The 17,876-nt window shown below is 38.5% G+C and overlaps 1 protein-coding gene across 7 annotated transcripts; it reads left to right on the forward strand.

Annotated features, from left to right (window-relative positions):
• Nucleotides 1–1,623: 1,623 nt before the first annotated feature.
• Nucleotides 1,624–17,876, forward strand: LOC106759597 (alpha-soluble NSF attachment protein 2). 7 transcript variants are annotated; one of them, XM_014642847.2, is made up of 10 exons: nucleotides 1,624–2,004; nucleotides 2,101–2,150; nucleotides 2,272–2,344; nucleotides 3,274–3,353; nucleotides 3,619–3,770; nucleotides 3,974–4,133; nucleotides 4,213–4,260; nucleotides 4,644–4,724; nucleotides 17,221–17,351; nucleotides 17,457–17,876. In XM_014642847.2, the coding sequence occupies exons 1-9, from the start codon at nucleotides 1,857–1,859 to the stop codon at nucleotides 17,299–17,301; spliced, it is 873 nt and encodes a 290-aa protein (XP_014498333.1). In that variant the 5' UTR covers nucleotides 1,624–1,856; the 3' UTR covers nucleotides 17,302–17,351; nucleotides 17,457–17,876. The 7 variants fall into 7 exon arrangements, with proteins under 7 accessions (XP_014498333.1, XP_014498330.1, XP_022635558.1 ...); XM_014642844.2 differs by having other exon boundaries at nucleotides 1,624–2,150; XM_022779837.1 differs by having other exon boundaries at nucleotides 1,624–2,150; nucleotides 17,221–17,323; nucleotides 17,415–17,876.

Raw genomic sequence — 17,876 nt, forward strand, 5'->3', positions numbered from 1 at the left:
TTGACAGCTTCACATTTTCTTATTGGGCTCACAGTTTGATTGAATCCTGTTTTTAGCTCAGAGCTACCAAATTAATTAAATAGCTTAATATAATTAAACCTACAACAAATCAAGAAGAAGAAAATCTCATAGACCCTTTTGTCAATTTGGGAATTCTTTAGAAAACTATTTTGAAATGTAAAATATCACAAAATTAGTAAAGAAATGAATCAAACTATTAGAAAATTATATAATTTAATGGACCAGCCTGCATGAATTCAGTCCGAGTAAGCTATATTTTTTTAAGCTGAGTTCAAAATTAATACATATTGAAATTTCAAAAATTTTTCAATTTAATCTTACCCGAACCATTGATAAGTAAAATTAACTTATGAGTGACAACACTAGTTAAAATCACTCAAATACTAGTTAGTTTAAATTCTATACCAAATCTTATAATTGCTTTAACTAAACATTCAAATTTGACAAACATGGATAATTTTTTATCTATCAATTGTATAATATTTTGTTATACAAATTTTTAAATAATTATTTTCACTGTAAGGTAAATTAAGATATATATATTCATAACTTTTGAAGTGATCAAAATATAGTAATCTATGACTTGGACATATATATTGTATTATTTGGGTCTGTTTTTATTCATTTAAATAGATGCAAAATCATGTAAAAAAAATGAAAACTATTCATTCAATTTTGTTTTGATAATATCTCATTTGATAAAATATTTTTTATTTCCTGATTTTGTTTTCTACTTTTACCTACTTATTTGTGTGATCTGAGACTTTAGGAATGAAATTGTTAATGAGTGATTAGTTGGTTAGTTGTAAAACTTGAAAGTCCAAAATGGTTGCAAATCCTAGGTAGTACATGAATGCAATCGTATGACCATTATGTTCCACTTTATTATTTTAGTGCACTTACACTCATTTTCCTCTTCTCTCTACCATTCCTTCAAATGCCTGTCCCACCAAACAAACACCCATCAAATCTACCCTTTCCAATCCCAATCATAGCTTTTCATGTCCTAACCCCAAACTATTCCTTAATATCACTACATACTGTTTTTTAATACTTTATTAATAATTCAGAATCCGTATAACTTTTTTCTTTAAGAAAATAAAATAGAAAACTATAAATCTATTATTTTAACATTTTTAAGTTGAAAGTGATATAATATTTTATTTATTTATATGCTTTCCTAATAATCTTTCCTTAAAATACCTATATAAGCTATATATTATAGAATTGAAAGTTCGCATCCTAGAGTGTGATATTTTAACAACTTTGTTTTATAATATTTTAATATTATTTATGTATTATTTTTTATTAATTTAAAATTATTTTACAATTAATAATAATAATCATAAAAACTGTCATAATTAATTACAAAATATTTATAAAAATGTTATCAAATTATCATTTTTCAACCTGAAAGAAATATTGAACCACGTTAAATAAAAAAAATAAGTAATTAGTGTAGAAACTAAATTAAAAGAAGCATTAAGCCAATTTTAAATTTTTTTTTTTTTTTGAAATATTGATGGTAATTTTTTTTTTGTTGAACAATTTTTGTTAAATATAACTAAAATACCAGTTAATTTAACATAGGATAACGTCAAACCTTAAACACGGGAATCTGGGACTTGGTTTGCAGAATTTTGAAGTTGACATGTCCGATTCGGCTTTGGCTTGACTGAAACGAACCGAACTAACAAGCAAAGCAGCAGAAAGAAGATGCATAACCAATACCACTACGCGACGTCGTTTTTACGCAACAGCGTCTGTGGCGACCTTTTCTGTAGCCAAAACGCAACGGTGACTAAGGAAGCAACGCACGCACGCAGAAAGCAACAATGGACGATCACATGGTGAAGGGACATATACTAGCCAAGAAAGCGGAGAACAAGCTCCACGCTTGTTGCCCCTTGTTCGGTTCCAAAGTCGAAGACGCCGCTCTGTTGTTCCACAAATCCGCTACTTCCTTCAAACTCGCCAAATCATGTCGCATTCTTTCTCTCACACGCAATCTCTTCCAAAACTTTTTCTTTTCCTTTTCATGTTTTTCTCACACTTTTAACTGTTTCTTTGTTCGTTCAGGGGACAAGGCGGGCTCACTCTTCGTCGAATCGTCTGCATGTCACATGAAGGTTCTGTTCTCACCATGATCCTTTTCACACTTTTAAACCCAGTTTTGTGCTTTGGATTCATTTGTTACTATATATACATTATATAATACGATGCCCCTTTGTCCAATTATGGGTAGTGCAGTTAGGTAACAAGCATGATGCTGTAAATGCTTATATCGAAGGTGCTCGTTGCTACAAGAAAACTTCATTACAAGGTGCTCTTTAAGGTCCTCCCTCGGATTCCGTGTAGAACTTTTGCTTAATTACTCATTTGCTCCCTTTACATAATCTCTCTATTTTTTTAGTTCTTGCACACCTAGAAGTTGCTATTTTTAGGCCCTCCATGTATACTATTTAGTTCCGTTTTTTTCTTTGTTGTCGGAAATTGTGGGGACTAAATTGGAATCTGTAAAGTGTATATGTAGAGATGGGAACAAGTTAGAAAGTGTGCATGTGTAAGAACTAAAATGGGTATAGGTTTCGAGGGTAAGGAGTAAAATGTAAAGATTGTGTAAGTATGTTGGCAGAGTAAATAAACTTTTATTTTTCTTTCATGTATTCACATTGTCAATAACTTGGAACAATCTAATTAAGATGGGATGACTTATGTTTTATCTTGGTAAATTGGACCTAAAAGAAGCATTTGAGATTTGAGCTATTCAATTTTCATGGGTAGTTACAATGTGATGACTATGTGAATGCGTAGAGAAAATGATTGCATACAATCCGGTTTCGTTGGTGTCTTTACATTCCCAGGGCAGTGAAGATCCATCTCAGTACCATACTGTGCTTTTTTTTTTTTTTTACCTATTTTTGAAAATTGTTTTTAGTTTTCAAAGTTTGGCTAAACAAGGGTAGTTATACATCTGGTGCAGTGTGGTGTAAGGCATATACATGTGGAGTTCAAAAATGTTGAACAAGATAAAAAAAAAAAAAAAAAGACAAGAAAACATTTCTTACTGTTTATGTTTCTTTTTCTAAACGCTTGTTTGGAAATACTTTGTAAAACTTGATAGAATATATATGAGACATTGATTCATGAGTATGTGAAATTGTACTAGAAAATGTCTTTTAAACCAAAAGTTGAAAAGAGAATGAAACATGACCTTAGCTAACTTTTTTTCCTTCTGTTTTCTCATTTAAGGAGCTGTTTTCTGCTTAAATAAAGTAGTGACAATCTACGAAGAGCTTGGTAGGCACATCATGGCTGCTAAGTATTCAAAGGTACCTTTTGTTGTTGAGTATACTCATTCACTGTGTATAGGGACATGACTTGGCAAGTCTGTTGGCATGTACCTTCCTGCCCTGTCTCTCCAATTCTGTTGAAGACCTTTTTCATGTTCAAGTTCACGTTCATGTGGTGTTATGTTATGTTATTCTGTATCTGTTTTTTGTTTATTTCTTTCATTCTTTGTGGTTCTGATTGGGAGTTTAAATCCTTTGAAAATAAAGTAAATTTGCAGAGTTGAATTTATGTTGCTGGATTTAGGAAATTGGCGACTTATGTGAGCTCAACAAAGACATAGACTGTGCTAGATTGCATTATGAGAGGGCTGCTGAACTTTTTGAAATTGGAGATGCAGCAACCTCTGTCATACAGTGCAAGCTTAAAGTTGCACAATTTTTTGTCCAGCTTCAACAGTAAGTGTGTTTAACTTTCTTTTACCTGCATATCTCTTGAAGTTGCATGTAAGTTCTGTTCTATTCTTAAAATGGTTGGAGCTACCAATTAATTGCGTTGGGATATGCATACCATGTAAAGTTTATTTACCCAAACTGATTAGAAATGAAGTTGCAAAACATTAAAACTTGGGGTATATTGATCTACTTGATGTTTTTACCAGATATCAGAAGGCAATTAAGATTTATGAAGATATTGCCCGACAGTCACTGAATAGCAACTTGTTGAAATATGGAGTTAGAGTACATCTTCTTAACTCAGGCCTTTGTCAGCTTGTTAAAGGGGATTTTGTTGCAATTTCCAACTCTTTGGAGCTTTATCAGGTTCTTTTTAGAGTTTCTTTTACATACTGGAGAATACTTCGCACTTAAATTTCTGACATGTTTTCATTTGATAACGTAGGACTTGGATCCCACATTCTCCACAACCCGTGAATACAAATTTTTGGCTGTAAGTCGTGGAATTTTAATGGAACTGGATCATATTCAGACTAAGTAGAATAGAGATAATAGGGACATTTTTATTGTGTCTGTTATTAAGATCTTGATGGGAGAATACAAATCTAAAACGGAAGAAGAAAAAATTAGTGTGCAAAGAGGAATCTACACTCGTGAAATTGACCTTCCTTCTGTCCTCTACCTTTGTCTTTAAATTCTCAATGACTGGTTCTATCTCCTATGTGTTGAAATCACACTACTAACTGACAGTAACTTAGAGCTTGTCCAATTTGCTCTTAAGTCTCAATGACAAGTGCCAGTAGTAATTGGCTCCCCTAGTTTCCTGCACACCCTTCTATTCTTTCTAATATACATAATATAATCATCATATTTCAGGATTTAGCTGCTTCAATTGACGAGGAAGATGTTGAAAAATTTACTAAAGTAGTCAAGGAGTTTAATGACATAACCCCATTGGTATACTTCTCTATCCCTAGACAGAAAAACAGAGTCACGTGACTACCATTTAATGTTATCTAATTCTTTTAATGTTTGTATCATTTTATTAAAATCAAAATCAGAATCCATTTGTGTTAACTGCTGGAAAGTAATATAAATGTTTTCGTTGTTTGATTTGTGAATTGATTAATTTTAGAGGCAATGTTGATCTCCTTGTCAAACTTTGCCATGTTTGATATAGATGTCATTAGTTTTATTTATTTGTGATCTAAATAAATATCTGATTGATTGTTTTTAGAAAGGGTTAAATATGCTTTTAGTTCCTATATTTTGGAGTGATTTTGGTTTTAGTCCCTCTTTCAAACTAAGGTACAATTTAGTCCTTCAACTTTAGAAATCTCTTGTTTTAGTCCTTTTTACCAAATTTTTTTAACTTTATTTGTTGTTTCAAACACGTTTCTCAGTTAACATTGAAGCAAAAATGTGTCAAACAGTGCAAACAATCCAAATGATATAATGAAACGTGCTTGAAACAACAAATAAAGTTAAAAAAATTTGATAAAAAGGACTAAAACCAGAGTTTTCTAAAGTTGAAGGACTAAATTGTACCTTAATTTGAAAAAGGGACTAAAACCAAAATCGCCCCAAAGTATAGAGACTAAAAACATATTTAACCCTTTTAGAAATAATGTACTAGAGATTTTTTTCTTAAGCAAATTATATACTAAAGTTACGAACGTACACTATAATTTCATATGCAGATCACAAAATGTCCTTTTTCCTTCCTGGAGCAAAACTTATTTTAGAATCTCAAGTTCTTTAGCTAATCTAATTTAAAATTAATGTTGTTTGATCCACCGTCTTAGACATTGTTCCTAAATCTGTCTTTTTCAATCCTTTTGTGTGAGTTCATTTGTATTTCCGACCTCTCAAACTTCACAATCTTCTCAATCTTCTATTACTTTTTAAGTTGGAGGAAGGATAAGTTTTCACTTTATATGACTTGAAAAGATTAATATGAAAGAAAGAAGATTTTTATTTGAAACAAGAGAGATATCTAGAATCTTCTAACTTCTAGTAGTATACTTAATATCCTACTAACAACGTTCCCCCTTAAGTGGTGAATGGAAATCTGTTATTCTTAGCTTACATCTAAGATAATGAAACCATTTAGTGGGAAGATCTTTCGTAAACATATATGCTAATTGAAGCCTAGATGGGACATAAGAAGCAATGATAAGGTTACTCTCTAGTTTCTCTTTGATAAAGTGTCAATCTATCTGTGTGTTTGGTCCTATCTTGCTGAACTGAATTATTGGCAATGCTAATTGCTAACTTATTATCACAATAAAGAATCATAGGCTCTTCACATGTCACGTTAAGATTGTTTAGAATACTATTCAGCCATAACAATTCACACACTCCATGTGCCATAGCTCAAAATTCAGCCTGTGCACTAGACATTGTGATAAGCAAGGGAAAAAAAGGAGGGGGTCTTGAAAGTTTACTATAGGAAGAAAAATAAAAACAGAAGTAATTAACTGGTTAATATTTAGTTGTTACCTTATATGAAATGAAGACTTTTTGTAAAAGTTTATAGATTGTCATGTCAGGGAGAGTTAGGGGAGTCTTTCTGAATTGATGTTTGTGACAGGGAGAACCCTGAGAGAAAGGAAAACAATTTTCATTTAAAAGCTTTGGTTTCTACAATGTAAAGTGAATAGTACACCACAAGACTTTTATCTTTGCTTGTTTTTCTATATTGTTCTTCCATCACTGTTTCTAGGTTCCTGACAATTTGATTCGACCTGCCAAAACAGAAGGGGGGATTATGGACAGTAGAGTGAGTTGTTTGGAAAGACTGATCAGCAAGCAAGGAAGAGTGATTGCAAAGATAAGACAAATTTGTCTGTTGGCAAAGATACCCTACTATGGGAAATGAAGGAGATTGATAGGTGCCCATATTTATTAAAACTGCAAGGACTTCCCAAGACAGGTTCTTGGATGTTCACCCAGAAAAACCAGACAGCTTTGTCAACAAAGAAACAAGCACAGAAAACCAAACTGTTACACTAGCCCTGGTCTTTCGAGAGGATCAAATTGTCCCTAGCCTCCCTTTTACAAAACTTCCTAAAAACTCCCAAAACAACCCACATACAAACTATATATAGTAGTCTGTTTACAACAACCGCATAACAGGCAGTTATAACTGCGTGATATCCTTATTTCTCTTAACATACACTTTCCCACTGAACCTATCAATATCCCCTCCATGAAGCTTCACCTTGTCTTCAAGATGAAAAGCAAGAAACTCCGTATTGATAGTTATTACAGATTTCCAATTGTTTTCAATGGATGAGATGTGTTGCCATTTGATTAAGACTTCCAAAAAGCTGGAGGTCTATCCACTAATAAAATAGTCCCTAGACCTTTGCTAGAAGCATCTGTTCCTAGGATGAATGGTTTAGAAAAGTCTGGGACTGCCAATACTAGTAATTGAGAAACAACATTCTTCAAGGTCTCAAATGCATGTTGAGCATCTAGTGTCCTGTGAAACCCATCTTTAGATAACAATTGCGTGAGTGGTTTAGCCATCTTACCATAACCTTGTACAAATCGGCTGTAATATCTAGTGAGGTCCAAAAATCCACGCAAAGCCTTAGCATTTTTCAGAATTGGCCACCTCTCCTTTGCTTCTACCTTCTCTGAGTCTACTGCCACCCCTTCTTGAGAACTGTTGACCGTGCTCACAGAACCACTGCTTTCCCCCCTCCCCTGGATGAATTGGAAAACCCAGCTGCACTTCCTCCTTCCAAAGAATGACTCCTAGTCTGTGGCAGGGGTATGTAGTTAGCATTAGACCTTTGTACCATCAAAGATCCTCCCTTGGAAGTGACCCTAACCTTTTCCTCTACCATTTGAGCCTTCATCATTAACTCAACAAGGTTCTTGGGCTCATACAACTTAACCTTCTGCCCTTATTTCGTCCTTTAATCCGTTCAAAAAAATGCCAGTCAAATGATCTTGCCTTATATCTTTCAAGAACCCCGCATATTGCTCAAATTGTTCAATATACTCTCCCACCTACCCAATTTGTCGAAGCCCAATCAAGACTTCAAAAGGATTTTGAAGCATGGTTGGCTAGAACCATTGAACAACCGCTTCTTTGAAAGCCTACCATGTGGGATTCAGATAGCAAGTCTCCCACCACTGGAACCAATTCAGGGCTTTCCCTCCAAGGAAACCATGCCATCCCTCATCCTTTCCTCCTCATTGATTTCTTTCAACTAGAAATATCTCTCCAACCGGTTAGTCCAGCCATAAGCCTCCTCTCCTACAAAAACAGGAATATCCAACTTCCTTCATTTTTCTCCAGTCACTCCTAAATCTCTTCATTCTTTGGACTGTCCTTACTGCTTCCCTTGACAATAGAAGCACTATCCTCGGTATGTTTATTAGAGGATGCAAACCGTTCCACCATCATTGTCAGCCCTTTAATCATTGCTTCCAATCTTTGGAACCTTCTCTCATTTTCATGTTCTTGCTCTTGCACTATGCGCTCCAACCCATCCAATCTTTCATCCATTCTTGTATTGATCATGCCTCATAGCCACCATAGCACTAGGAAAGGGGCTCTGAATACCAATGATAGGTACCCAAATTTATTAAAAAACAATAAAGACTTCCAAGATAGGTTCTTGGATGTTCACCCCAAAAACCAGACAGCATTGTCAACAAAGAAACAAGCATAGAAAACCAAATTGTTACACTAGCCCTGGTCTTTTGAGAGGACCAGACTCTTCCTAGCCTTCCCTTTACAAAATTCCTAAAAACTCCCAAAACAACCCACATACAAACTATATATAGTAGTCTGTTTACAACAACCCCATAACAAACCGTTACAACTTACAGCTGCCTGATATCCTTATTTCTCCTAGCATACACTTTCCCACTGAACCTATCAAAGATTAAAGAACTTCTTCAAGATATCAAGAGACAAAAAAACATTTCAGATGGAGGAGATAATTCAATCAATCAGTGGGTTTCTAACACCTTGAAACAACATTTGTTTTACTTATGCATGTCACGAAATTTTCACCCAAGAACATGCAATATCTTGAAGTGGGTTCCCTTTTTGTAATAGACATAATCTACATAAACATCAATATACACTTCCATTTTAATTCTTCATTACTCTTGAGCAATAATCAATAGCAAAATATTGAAGGATTTTTTTCACAACTTGTACATGTCTCTCCCTTGGGTCATGCATGAACTAATTAACTACACTCATAGTATAGGTTATGTCAGGTATGGTGTGAGCCAAGGAAATGAGTTTCCTCTCAAATCTTTGATATTGGCCTTTATTTACACTAAATTGTCTTCATCACTCCTTGTTGTGGTTTTGTTCTATATGAACTATAGTAGTCTTGCAATCAATTTGACCTATTCTTTGAGGAGATCGGGAACATACTTTCTTTGAGTAAACTACTACCCCAAGGAAGTACTTTAATTTTTCTAGATCATTCATTTCAACTAAGTAGCAAGCTTTTCTTTCAAGATTTGTTTATCATGTTTATCACCTTTAACAATCGTATCATCAATAGAAACTAAGAGTAGAGTAAGTTTACCTACCTGGGAATGTTTGATGAATTGGGTATGGTCAATTGACTCTGTCGATACCTCATGGAGATCATAACTTCAGTCAGTCCACCAAACCAAGCATGGGTGATTGCTTGAGTCTGTACAAGGCTTTCTTCAACTTGCGCACTTTATTCCCTTCTTCAATAGACCTAAAACCTAGAGGAATTTCCATATAGACTTCTTCCTGTAAATGTCCATGTAGGAAAACAATTTTCACATCAAAATGAGAAAATGATTCTAACCATATTCATCTTTGCCACTGGAGCAAATGTCTCATCATAATCAACACCACAAGTCTAGGTATATTCTTTAGCAACAAATCTTTCTTTGTAAAGTTTTAATGTGTCATCATATTTATACTTTACATTAAAAATCCATATGCATCCTACTACCTTTTTATCTAGTGGCCTATTAACAATTTTTCATATCTGGTTCATTTTTAAGGCACTCATCTCTTCATTCATGGCTTGAACCCAATTCTCATTCTTTAATGTTTCTTCAATTGATGCAGGGACTCTAATTGCATCAATGGCAACGAAGAAACTTTGGTGTTGCATAGAAAGGTTTTTAGTGGTTACAAAATGAGAAATAGGATATTTGGTCAAAGACCAAGTTCCTTTCTCAAAGCAATGGGTAAGTCATCAAGGTTAGGTTCACAATTATTATTCAAAGAATTTTTCAAAGGTTCAAGGGTGTTAGAAGAAGAAACACTTTCCCTTGACCCAAACAATTGGAGTTGTTCTTGAATCAAGTTAGGTTGTTTTTGTCACATCTGATATTGCATAGAGTTGACCCTAACTCAAGAACGTAGAAGATACCCTTGTTAGGAGCATCTTTAGAGACATCCATATAAGATGTGGCAGGAGAATTATCAAGAGTACCAAGAGTATAATCAATATTAGATGGCTCCTGTATGAAAGGGACAAAAGTTAACTGAAAAGATTCAAAAGAGTCAACAACGTCAAAGGAACTCTCTCCCTGAAGTTGAGGATACAATTAAATGGATTTAGTTTCTTCAACAATGAGATCCATTGAGTTAAAAGACTTTTGACTTGAATGATGATAACAACAATATCCCTTTTTATTAGATACATAACCAAAATATGTTTAACAACTCTAGGATGTAAGTTTCACAAAACTAACTAAATATGAACAAATACAACTCATCCAAACACTCGACTATGAAGACTAGAGAAAAAAAGGAATAGATGGAAAGAAGGAAAGCATGGTCTCAATTGGAGTTAGACCATCGAATATCCGATAGGGTAATTGTTAGGGATTCGGGGATGAATTCCTAACTAGCTCTCACTCTCTTTTACTCTTCAATCAACAAGAAAGGAAAAAGAATGAAAAGAATTATCTGTATTCACAACAAGAATTCAAGAATACACTGTCAGTAGAAGCATAACCCCCTCCACCTGGTGCTAAGACCGGTTTATACACTCAAAAGTCATTAACTACTCAACCAAAACAATTAAAGGTCCTTATAAAGGGCCTTTCTCGCCCTCACTTAACTGTTTACAGTTTAAGTGTTCCGTTTCCCCCTTTTCCTTTCATAAACTCTCCACACCCTAACATCACTCCCCCCTTGAAGATTAACCTTGTCCCCAAGGTTAAAGTCGGGAAATTGTTCCTGTATCACTATTCGATCTTCCCAAGTAGCATTCTCTATTCCTCCATCCCGCCACTCAATCAACACTTGCTCCCTTGGGGCCCCTTCTTGTTGCTGAACCCGTGTATCAAGCACTCTGCTCGGCCAACAAGTAGGTCCACTAACCTGTAATTCAGCTGGCAACTCTTTCTCCACTTGCTTCGTACCGATGGCTACTTTTAATTGTGATGCATGGAACACGGGGTGGATTCTAGCATTTTGTGGCAATTGTAGTTTAAATGCCACCTCGCCTATCTTCTGCATTACCTTAAAGGGCCCGTAATACCAAGCTGTCAACTTTGGGTGTAATCCCATTTGCATAGAAGCCTGTCGGTGCGGTCTAACTTTTAAATACACCCAATCGTCCACCTTGATTGACACCGGTTTCCTCTTACGGTTCGCGTGCTTCACCATCAGATCTTGCGCCCTTGATAAATGGAAACGGAGCTGTTGTAACGCTTCATCCCTCGTCTGCAACTCTTGTGCTACAGNCTCCACCATAGTNTCNCNNGGAATGAATNGGGTNAGCGNTGGTGGTGCTCTGCCATAANCCACTTCAAAAGGCGTACACTTAGCCGATCCTTGCTAGCTGGTGTTATACCAGTACTCGGCCCAGGGAAGGACANAAAACCAGCTCTTTGGCTGNTCCGAACAAAANCAACGTAAATACCCTTCAAGAATGCGATTAAGCACCTCAGTTTGTCCATCGGTCTCAGGGTGGTAGGCGGTGCTCATTTGGAGGTGGGTTCCTTGCATCTTGAACATCTCTTTCCAAAATAAGTTGAGGAACAAGGGGTCGCGATCGCTTACTATCGTTTTGGGAATTCCATGCANCTTTACTACCTCCTTCACAANTGTTTCTGCTANGGTCCTCGCGGTGTAAGGGTGCCTGAGAGGGAGGAAATGCCCATACTTGCTTAATCGGTCCACCACCACGAGTATGGCGTCATGCCCTCTTGATTTCGGAAGTCTCACAATAAAGTCCATGCTAATGTCCTCCCAAACTGCTTCAGGAATTGGCAATGGCTGTAAGAGACCTTGGGGTGATGATGCGAGATACTTGTTTTGCTGACATACTAAGCATCGGCCCACATACTCTGTCACGCTCCTTTTCATTCCAATCCAAAATAGTGATTGAGCTATCCTTTTATATGTTCGATAAACGCCAGAATGTCCCCCTGTTGGGGTAGTATGAAATTCGGCTAACAATTTTGGAACCCACTCCGATTTGGCAGTAATGACTAATCGTCCTTTGTAGTGCAAACGCCCGTCCTCCATAGTGTAAGCAGGGTGTTTATTCGGATCTGTTTCAATGTCCTCTTTAATCTTCTTCAATTCTCCGTCTTCCTCCACCTCCTTGATTACGTCTTGGAAATCTCTCCAATAGGGTCGCACTACCCCTATTAGTTCAGCTTCTACTACCTTTCCTCCGGCGTCACCTTCTTCATCCAGATCTCCCCCTTCTCTACGGGATAAAGCATCTGCAACCCGGTTCGAGGGCCCTATTCTGTAGGCTATGTCGAAATCATAGCCCAGTAGTTTCGCTATCCAATGTTGCTGGGCCTGCGTCGTCACCCTTTGTTCCAACAAGAATCGTAAACTCTTTTGATCCGTGTACACCATGAACTTTCGCCTTAGCTGATAGGGTCGCCAGTGTTGTACCGCCATCGCCACCGCCATGAGCTCCTTTTCGTAGATCGCTTTTCCTAGACTCGCACCAGATAGCGCCTTGCTGTAGTAAGCGATCGGTCTTTGTCCTTGTGATAGCACCGCCCCAATGCCTCCACCAGGTGCGTCACACTCCACCGAGAATGGCTTCGTAAAATCCGGCAACGCCAGTACCGGCGCCGTCGTCACAGCTTTCTTCAGTCTCCCCATTGCTTCCCTGGCAGCCTCGGTCCACACAAAGTCCACACAAAGTTCCCCTTTTTCAACATCTCTGTAAGGGGCTTTGCTATTTTTCCGTAGTCTCTGACAAACCTCCGGTAATACCCTGTCAAACCCAGAAACCCCCTCAGAGCTTTCAGCGTTCTGGGTTCTCCCCAAGCAGCGACCACCTCCACCTTTTCCTTATCCATTTTGACCCCTTCTGCCGTGATGACATGGCCCAAGTATCGAATCGACCTTCGTCCGAACTCGCTCTTCTTTCTGTTGACCACCCAGCTCTGCTGCTGCAGTCGGTCCANCACTTTTTTCACATGCTCCATGTGTTCCTCCCACGTGGTGCTGTAGATGAGAATGTCATCGAAAAAAACGAGCACGTACTTTCGCAAACAGGGCCTGAATAGATCATTCATGGCGTTCTGGAAGGTGGCAGGAGCATTGGTGAGGCCGAACGACATTACCAGAAATTCGTAATGCCCCGAATGTGTTCGGAATGCCGTAATCTGCACATCTGCTTCGCCCATCCTGATCTGGTGGTAACCGGCCTTGAGGTCCACCTTCGAGAAATAACGTGTGCCATGGAGCTCGTCCAACAGCTCTTCAATGACTGGAATCGGAAATTTGTTGGGGACGGTGGCCCTGTTCAATGCCCGGTAGTCTATGCAAAACCTCCAACTATCGTCTTTTTTCTTAACGAGGATGACGGGGCTTGAATATGGACTTTTGCTCGGTCTTATAACTCCCGCATGTAACATCTCCGACACCTGGCGTTCAATTTCTGTCTTCATGACGTGTGGGTAGCGGTAGGGCCGCACGTTCACTGGGTCTGTGCCCTCTTTCAAGACAATCTGATGCTCCTCCTTTCTATTAGGTGGCAAGCCCTGTGCTTCCCGAAATACCCTTGCATAATGTCCAATAATTCCCTCCAGCTCCTCCTTTTGTTCCTTTGTAATCTCTTCCTCTTCACTCACTTCACACTCCTCACTCCAGACCAAAGCCCATGCTTCGACCTCACTTAGCTTCAACAATTTTTCCGGCTCAACCACCCTCCGTTCCAGCGCCGGGTCGCCCCTGACGACCACCCTCTTCCCTGCATGTCCGAATGCCATCGTCGAGTCTTGCCAGTTGAGAGTGATCTCCCCTAGCTTGGCCAACCATGCAACTCCTAATATCATATCCACCCCTCCTAGCTCGAAAAGGTAAAATCTTTCCTCGATCTCCACTCCTCCCATGTCAACTTTCACCTTCGGACAACATCCTCTGGCCTCCTTCTTATGGCCGTCTCCCAAACTCACCTGGTAGGGACGGGTGTCCTTCATCTCAAGCTGTAATTCTTCCACCAACCTCTTACTTATGAAATTGTGACTGGCCCCACTGTCGACCAGTATCAGAACGTCTCTTCCCCTGATTCTGCCCTGCAACTTCAGCGTCTTAGGTTGGGTCAACCCTCCGGCCGAGAACGCGGAAAGCTCCATGCATGGAGTCGCCGTTTCAGCATCGGTCCCCTCTACTTCGTCTACCTCATCTTTCGCCAGCAACACCTCCCACAAACTCTTCTCCGGGCACTGGTGACCAGGGCTGAAAGGCCCACCACAACGGAAACACCTCCCCTCCTCACGGCGTTTTAAGTATTCTGGGTAAGGCAGGTTGCAAAAGTTTCTTCCCCGATTGTCTCCTCCGCCAAGACTGCCACCTCTCACCGGCCCATTTCTTGCCACTCCGTCTTGTTTTACCGACCCCACACTTTCCGCCAGAGCGACCCTCCCCGGCATGCCCCTCTGCGACTCAATTCTCGCCACCACTGCTCCGCCGCTGGTGGTTCGTTCCCATAAAGGTGGGTTCTTGGCACCAGTCCACCCCAACAATCCTAGGCCACGGAGAGCCTCCTCGACGTCGCGCGCGATCCTCATCGCTGTCATCAGATCACGCGGGTCATAGGGCCTCATCTGGCACCTCATCTCCTCGCGCAGTCCCGCCAAGAAGTAACCCAGCAAATGGTTATCGGAAAAATCCTTCGTCTGACTCGCTAACGTTTCAAACTCCTTCACGTACTCCTCTATCATGGACGTTTGTTTGATCGCCGCCATCCTCTCAAAAATCCCTCCTCGGTGACGACTATCGAAACGGATCAACAACGCCTCCTTGAGGCACTCCCAGGTACGGTTACTCGCCTTATCCTTCCAAAACTTGAACCAGTATCCGGCGCTCCCCTCCATGCTAAGATGCGCCAGTTCCACCTTCTCCTCCTCTGCTACCCGTTGAATTTCGAAAAATTTCTCCGCCCTGCTGATCCAATTCAAGGGGTCAGGTCCCTCGAAAATGGGTAATTCCACCTTTCGTCTCCAATTAGGTAGATTTCTCGATTGCTCCCCCTCACCTTCTCTATCCCCATTATTAACGCGTTGGTTTCCTCCATTATGGTTTACAGAATCTTGGCTCCCATCGGATCCTCCTTCTCCTCGCTTGTTACGCATTCCCATCGCCCTTATTAATTCTTGTATTTCTTTACGCATCGCCATTGATTCTTGACGGTTCGCTACGGTCTCCGCCCTCAGTCCGGCGGTCTCCACTTTCAATCCGTCAACCGCCAATCCAAGATGTTCCATCTTTCCTTCAACCGCTTGCACTCTTCCCTCCATCGCTCTCAATCTCCTCCTCACAGGATCCGGCAGGTCGGACCACGTTGTTAGGGATTCGGGGATGAATTCCTAACTAGCTCTCACTCTCTCTTACTCTTCAATCAACAAGAAAGGAAAAAGAATGAAAAGAATGTTCTGTATTCACAACAAGAATTCAAGAATACACTGTCAGTAGGAGCATAACCCCCTCCACCTGGTGCTAAGACCGGTTTATACACTCAAAAGTCATTAACTACCCTACCAAAACAATTAAAGGTCCTTATAAAGGGCCTTTCCCGCCCTCACTTAACTGTTTACAGTTTAAGTGTTCCGTTTTCCCCTTTTCCTTTCATAAACTCTCCACACCCTAACAGTAATCGACTAATAAGATAAGCAGCAGTGATGATAGGCTCCCCCAATAAGATTTAGGGACAAACATATGGAAAAGAAGAGTCTATGTCATCTCGAAGATAGCCAATAACGCCAATTTGTTGTGGTGTATCCACACATGTGAATTCATGAATAACACCAATTTTGAAAAGGAATTAGACATGTTATATATTCCTTCCCATTATCATAGCGCAAACATTTGATTGACTTCCATATAAGGTAAAAACTTTAGATTTTTCTTTCATGAGAAACATCCACGTAACATAGGTATAGTCATAAACAAAAGTGACAAACCATCTAAAACTAGATATACTAGAGTTTGATGTAGGCTCCCAAACGTTAGAATGAACATTTTTTGTATTACTTTGAGGATATGTAGCACAGTGAGGCTTTTTAAGTTTACATACATCACATTTAAATGACTCAACAAATTCTTTGGAATAAGAAAGGGAACATAGACTTTAGAATAAAAAATGATAGATGTCTTAGATGACAATGCATAAGCCTAATTTGTTCATGTTTTGCAACCAACATGGCATAAAGTATATTGTACATTATTGGCATTCTTGTGCTTATGTCTTCTTGGAGCTATTTGGTATTTACATTGTTGTATTTTTCTGTATGTCGTTGGTATAATGGAGAATTGAGAATATCATTGTACATAAAGATGCATCTTCGGCTCCTCAATTGTTGCTTCCATCTGTTTAAATAATGCTACTTCCAGACCTCTTTGATGACGATCATGTCTTGTATGCTTTTAGTGTATCAATTGGGTCAACACTATGTAATAGAGTGGTTTAGTGTAGCGGTCACAGGAGAGCAAATAGTACCTCAATAACAACAGAAGTAGGTCCTATACTGGTGCTAAATTCCCTTTGAATAGAGACATTAGGGTGTTTTCTAGGGGGCTACTTTTGAGATTTTAATTTCCAAAATTAAAATCTACAGATGATAATAGTGAAAATGATAGAAAGACTTGGATTTAGAAAGTATTGATTGATAATTCCTGTCTAGGAAACTTGAATCTGACTTTTATTAGTATTAGTATGTATTTACTTGTATGTATTTTTAAGATATCGATGCCTTTTTATTGTTAATTATGTCTATTAGTAATTTTGAGTAATTTTTATCATTTTTGAAAATTTATATGTATATACAAAAAAAATTCAAAATAGTGGTTTTCCCACTATCTGCTATCTTGCTATAGGCATTGTAACAACGCCACTATCATCTGAGATGTAAAAAGTTGAAGTCACAATAATCTCCAGAGTCCAATAAAATCATATATGTTTCTAACATTGTATATGACTTGATCGGTTCAATGCAGGAACCTTGGAAGTCAACCCTTTTGTTGAGGGTAAAGCATGTTTTGAAAGAAAAAGAGATGCAAGAGGATGATTTAACCTGAATCAATGGTTACTTCCAAAGAAGTAACTCTCAGTTCTTTAAATGTCACTGGTAAAGAAATTATTTTTTGCCATGGTTTGATGATTTTTCTTATCATTGTGGTCGGTCTTCTAGGCAAAAATTGACAAAAATCTGTTTTGTCAAAACCGTTTAAAGGCATCATGGTACTTGGTCCAGATGGTGGAAGTTCTGAAGTGCTTATAAGAAAATTGAGCATCCAAGACACGAAAGGGTTTTGGTGAATCCGGAGTTTCTTGGTCGAGAATAAAAACCTAATCTTGCTACATGCTTGGAAGATAAGATGGTCTATCCGCTGTTGAATCAACTTGCTCCTATCTCAATATTCTATTGATTGTAAACCTAACTCCGAATAATTGTTTGGTGTCTGTATCGTTCTTTCACGAGACTCCATTACATGTAGAAGACGGCAACAACTACTTCACTGTCATATTATAAGTTTAACAATTTGCATTTCACGAAATGACGAAAGAAAATATCAATGTTCTGTACTGATGAATGTCTATTTTTGGCCTCTTGGCTTCTGTTACTTTTCACGATATGAATATGTTATTGACA

This window comes from Vigna radiata, chromosome 4, assembly GCF_000741045.1.
Source record: "Vigna radiata var. radiata cultivar VC1973A chromosome 4, Vradiata_ver6, whole genome shotgun sequence".
Classification (NCBI taxonomy): domain Eukaryota; kingdom Viridiplantae; phylum Streptophyta; class Magnoliopsida; order Fabales; family Fabaceae; genus Vigna; species Vigna radiata.

What these genes read in the sequence shown, in the direction of transcription:
- LOC106759597 (XM_014642844.2), top strand. Translation starts at nt 1,857, where the DNA reads ATGGACGATCACATGGTGAAGGGACATATACTAGCCAAGAAAGCGGAG. An exon ending in TGGCTGCTAAGTATTCAAAG is followed by an intron (nt 3,354 to 3,618) that starts GTACCTTTTGTT and finishes TGCTGGATTTAG; the next exon opens with GAAATTGGCGACTTATGTGA. An exon ending in TTAATGACATAACCCCATTG is followed by an intron (nt 4,725 to 17,220) that starts GTATACTTCTCT and finishes GGTTCAATGCAG; the next exon opens with GAACCTTGGAAGTCAACCCT.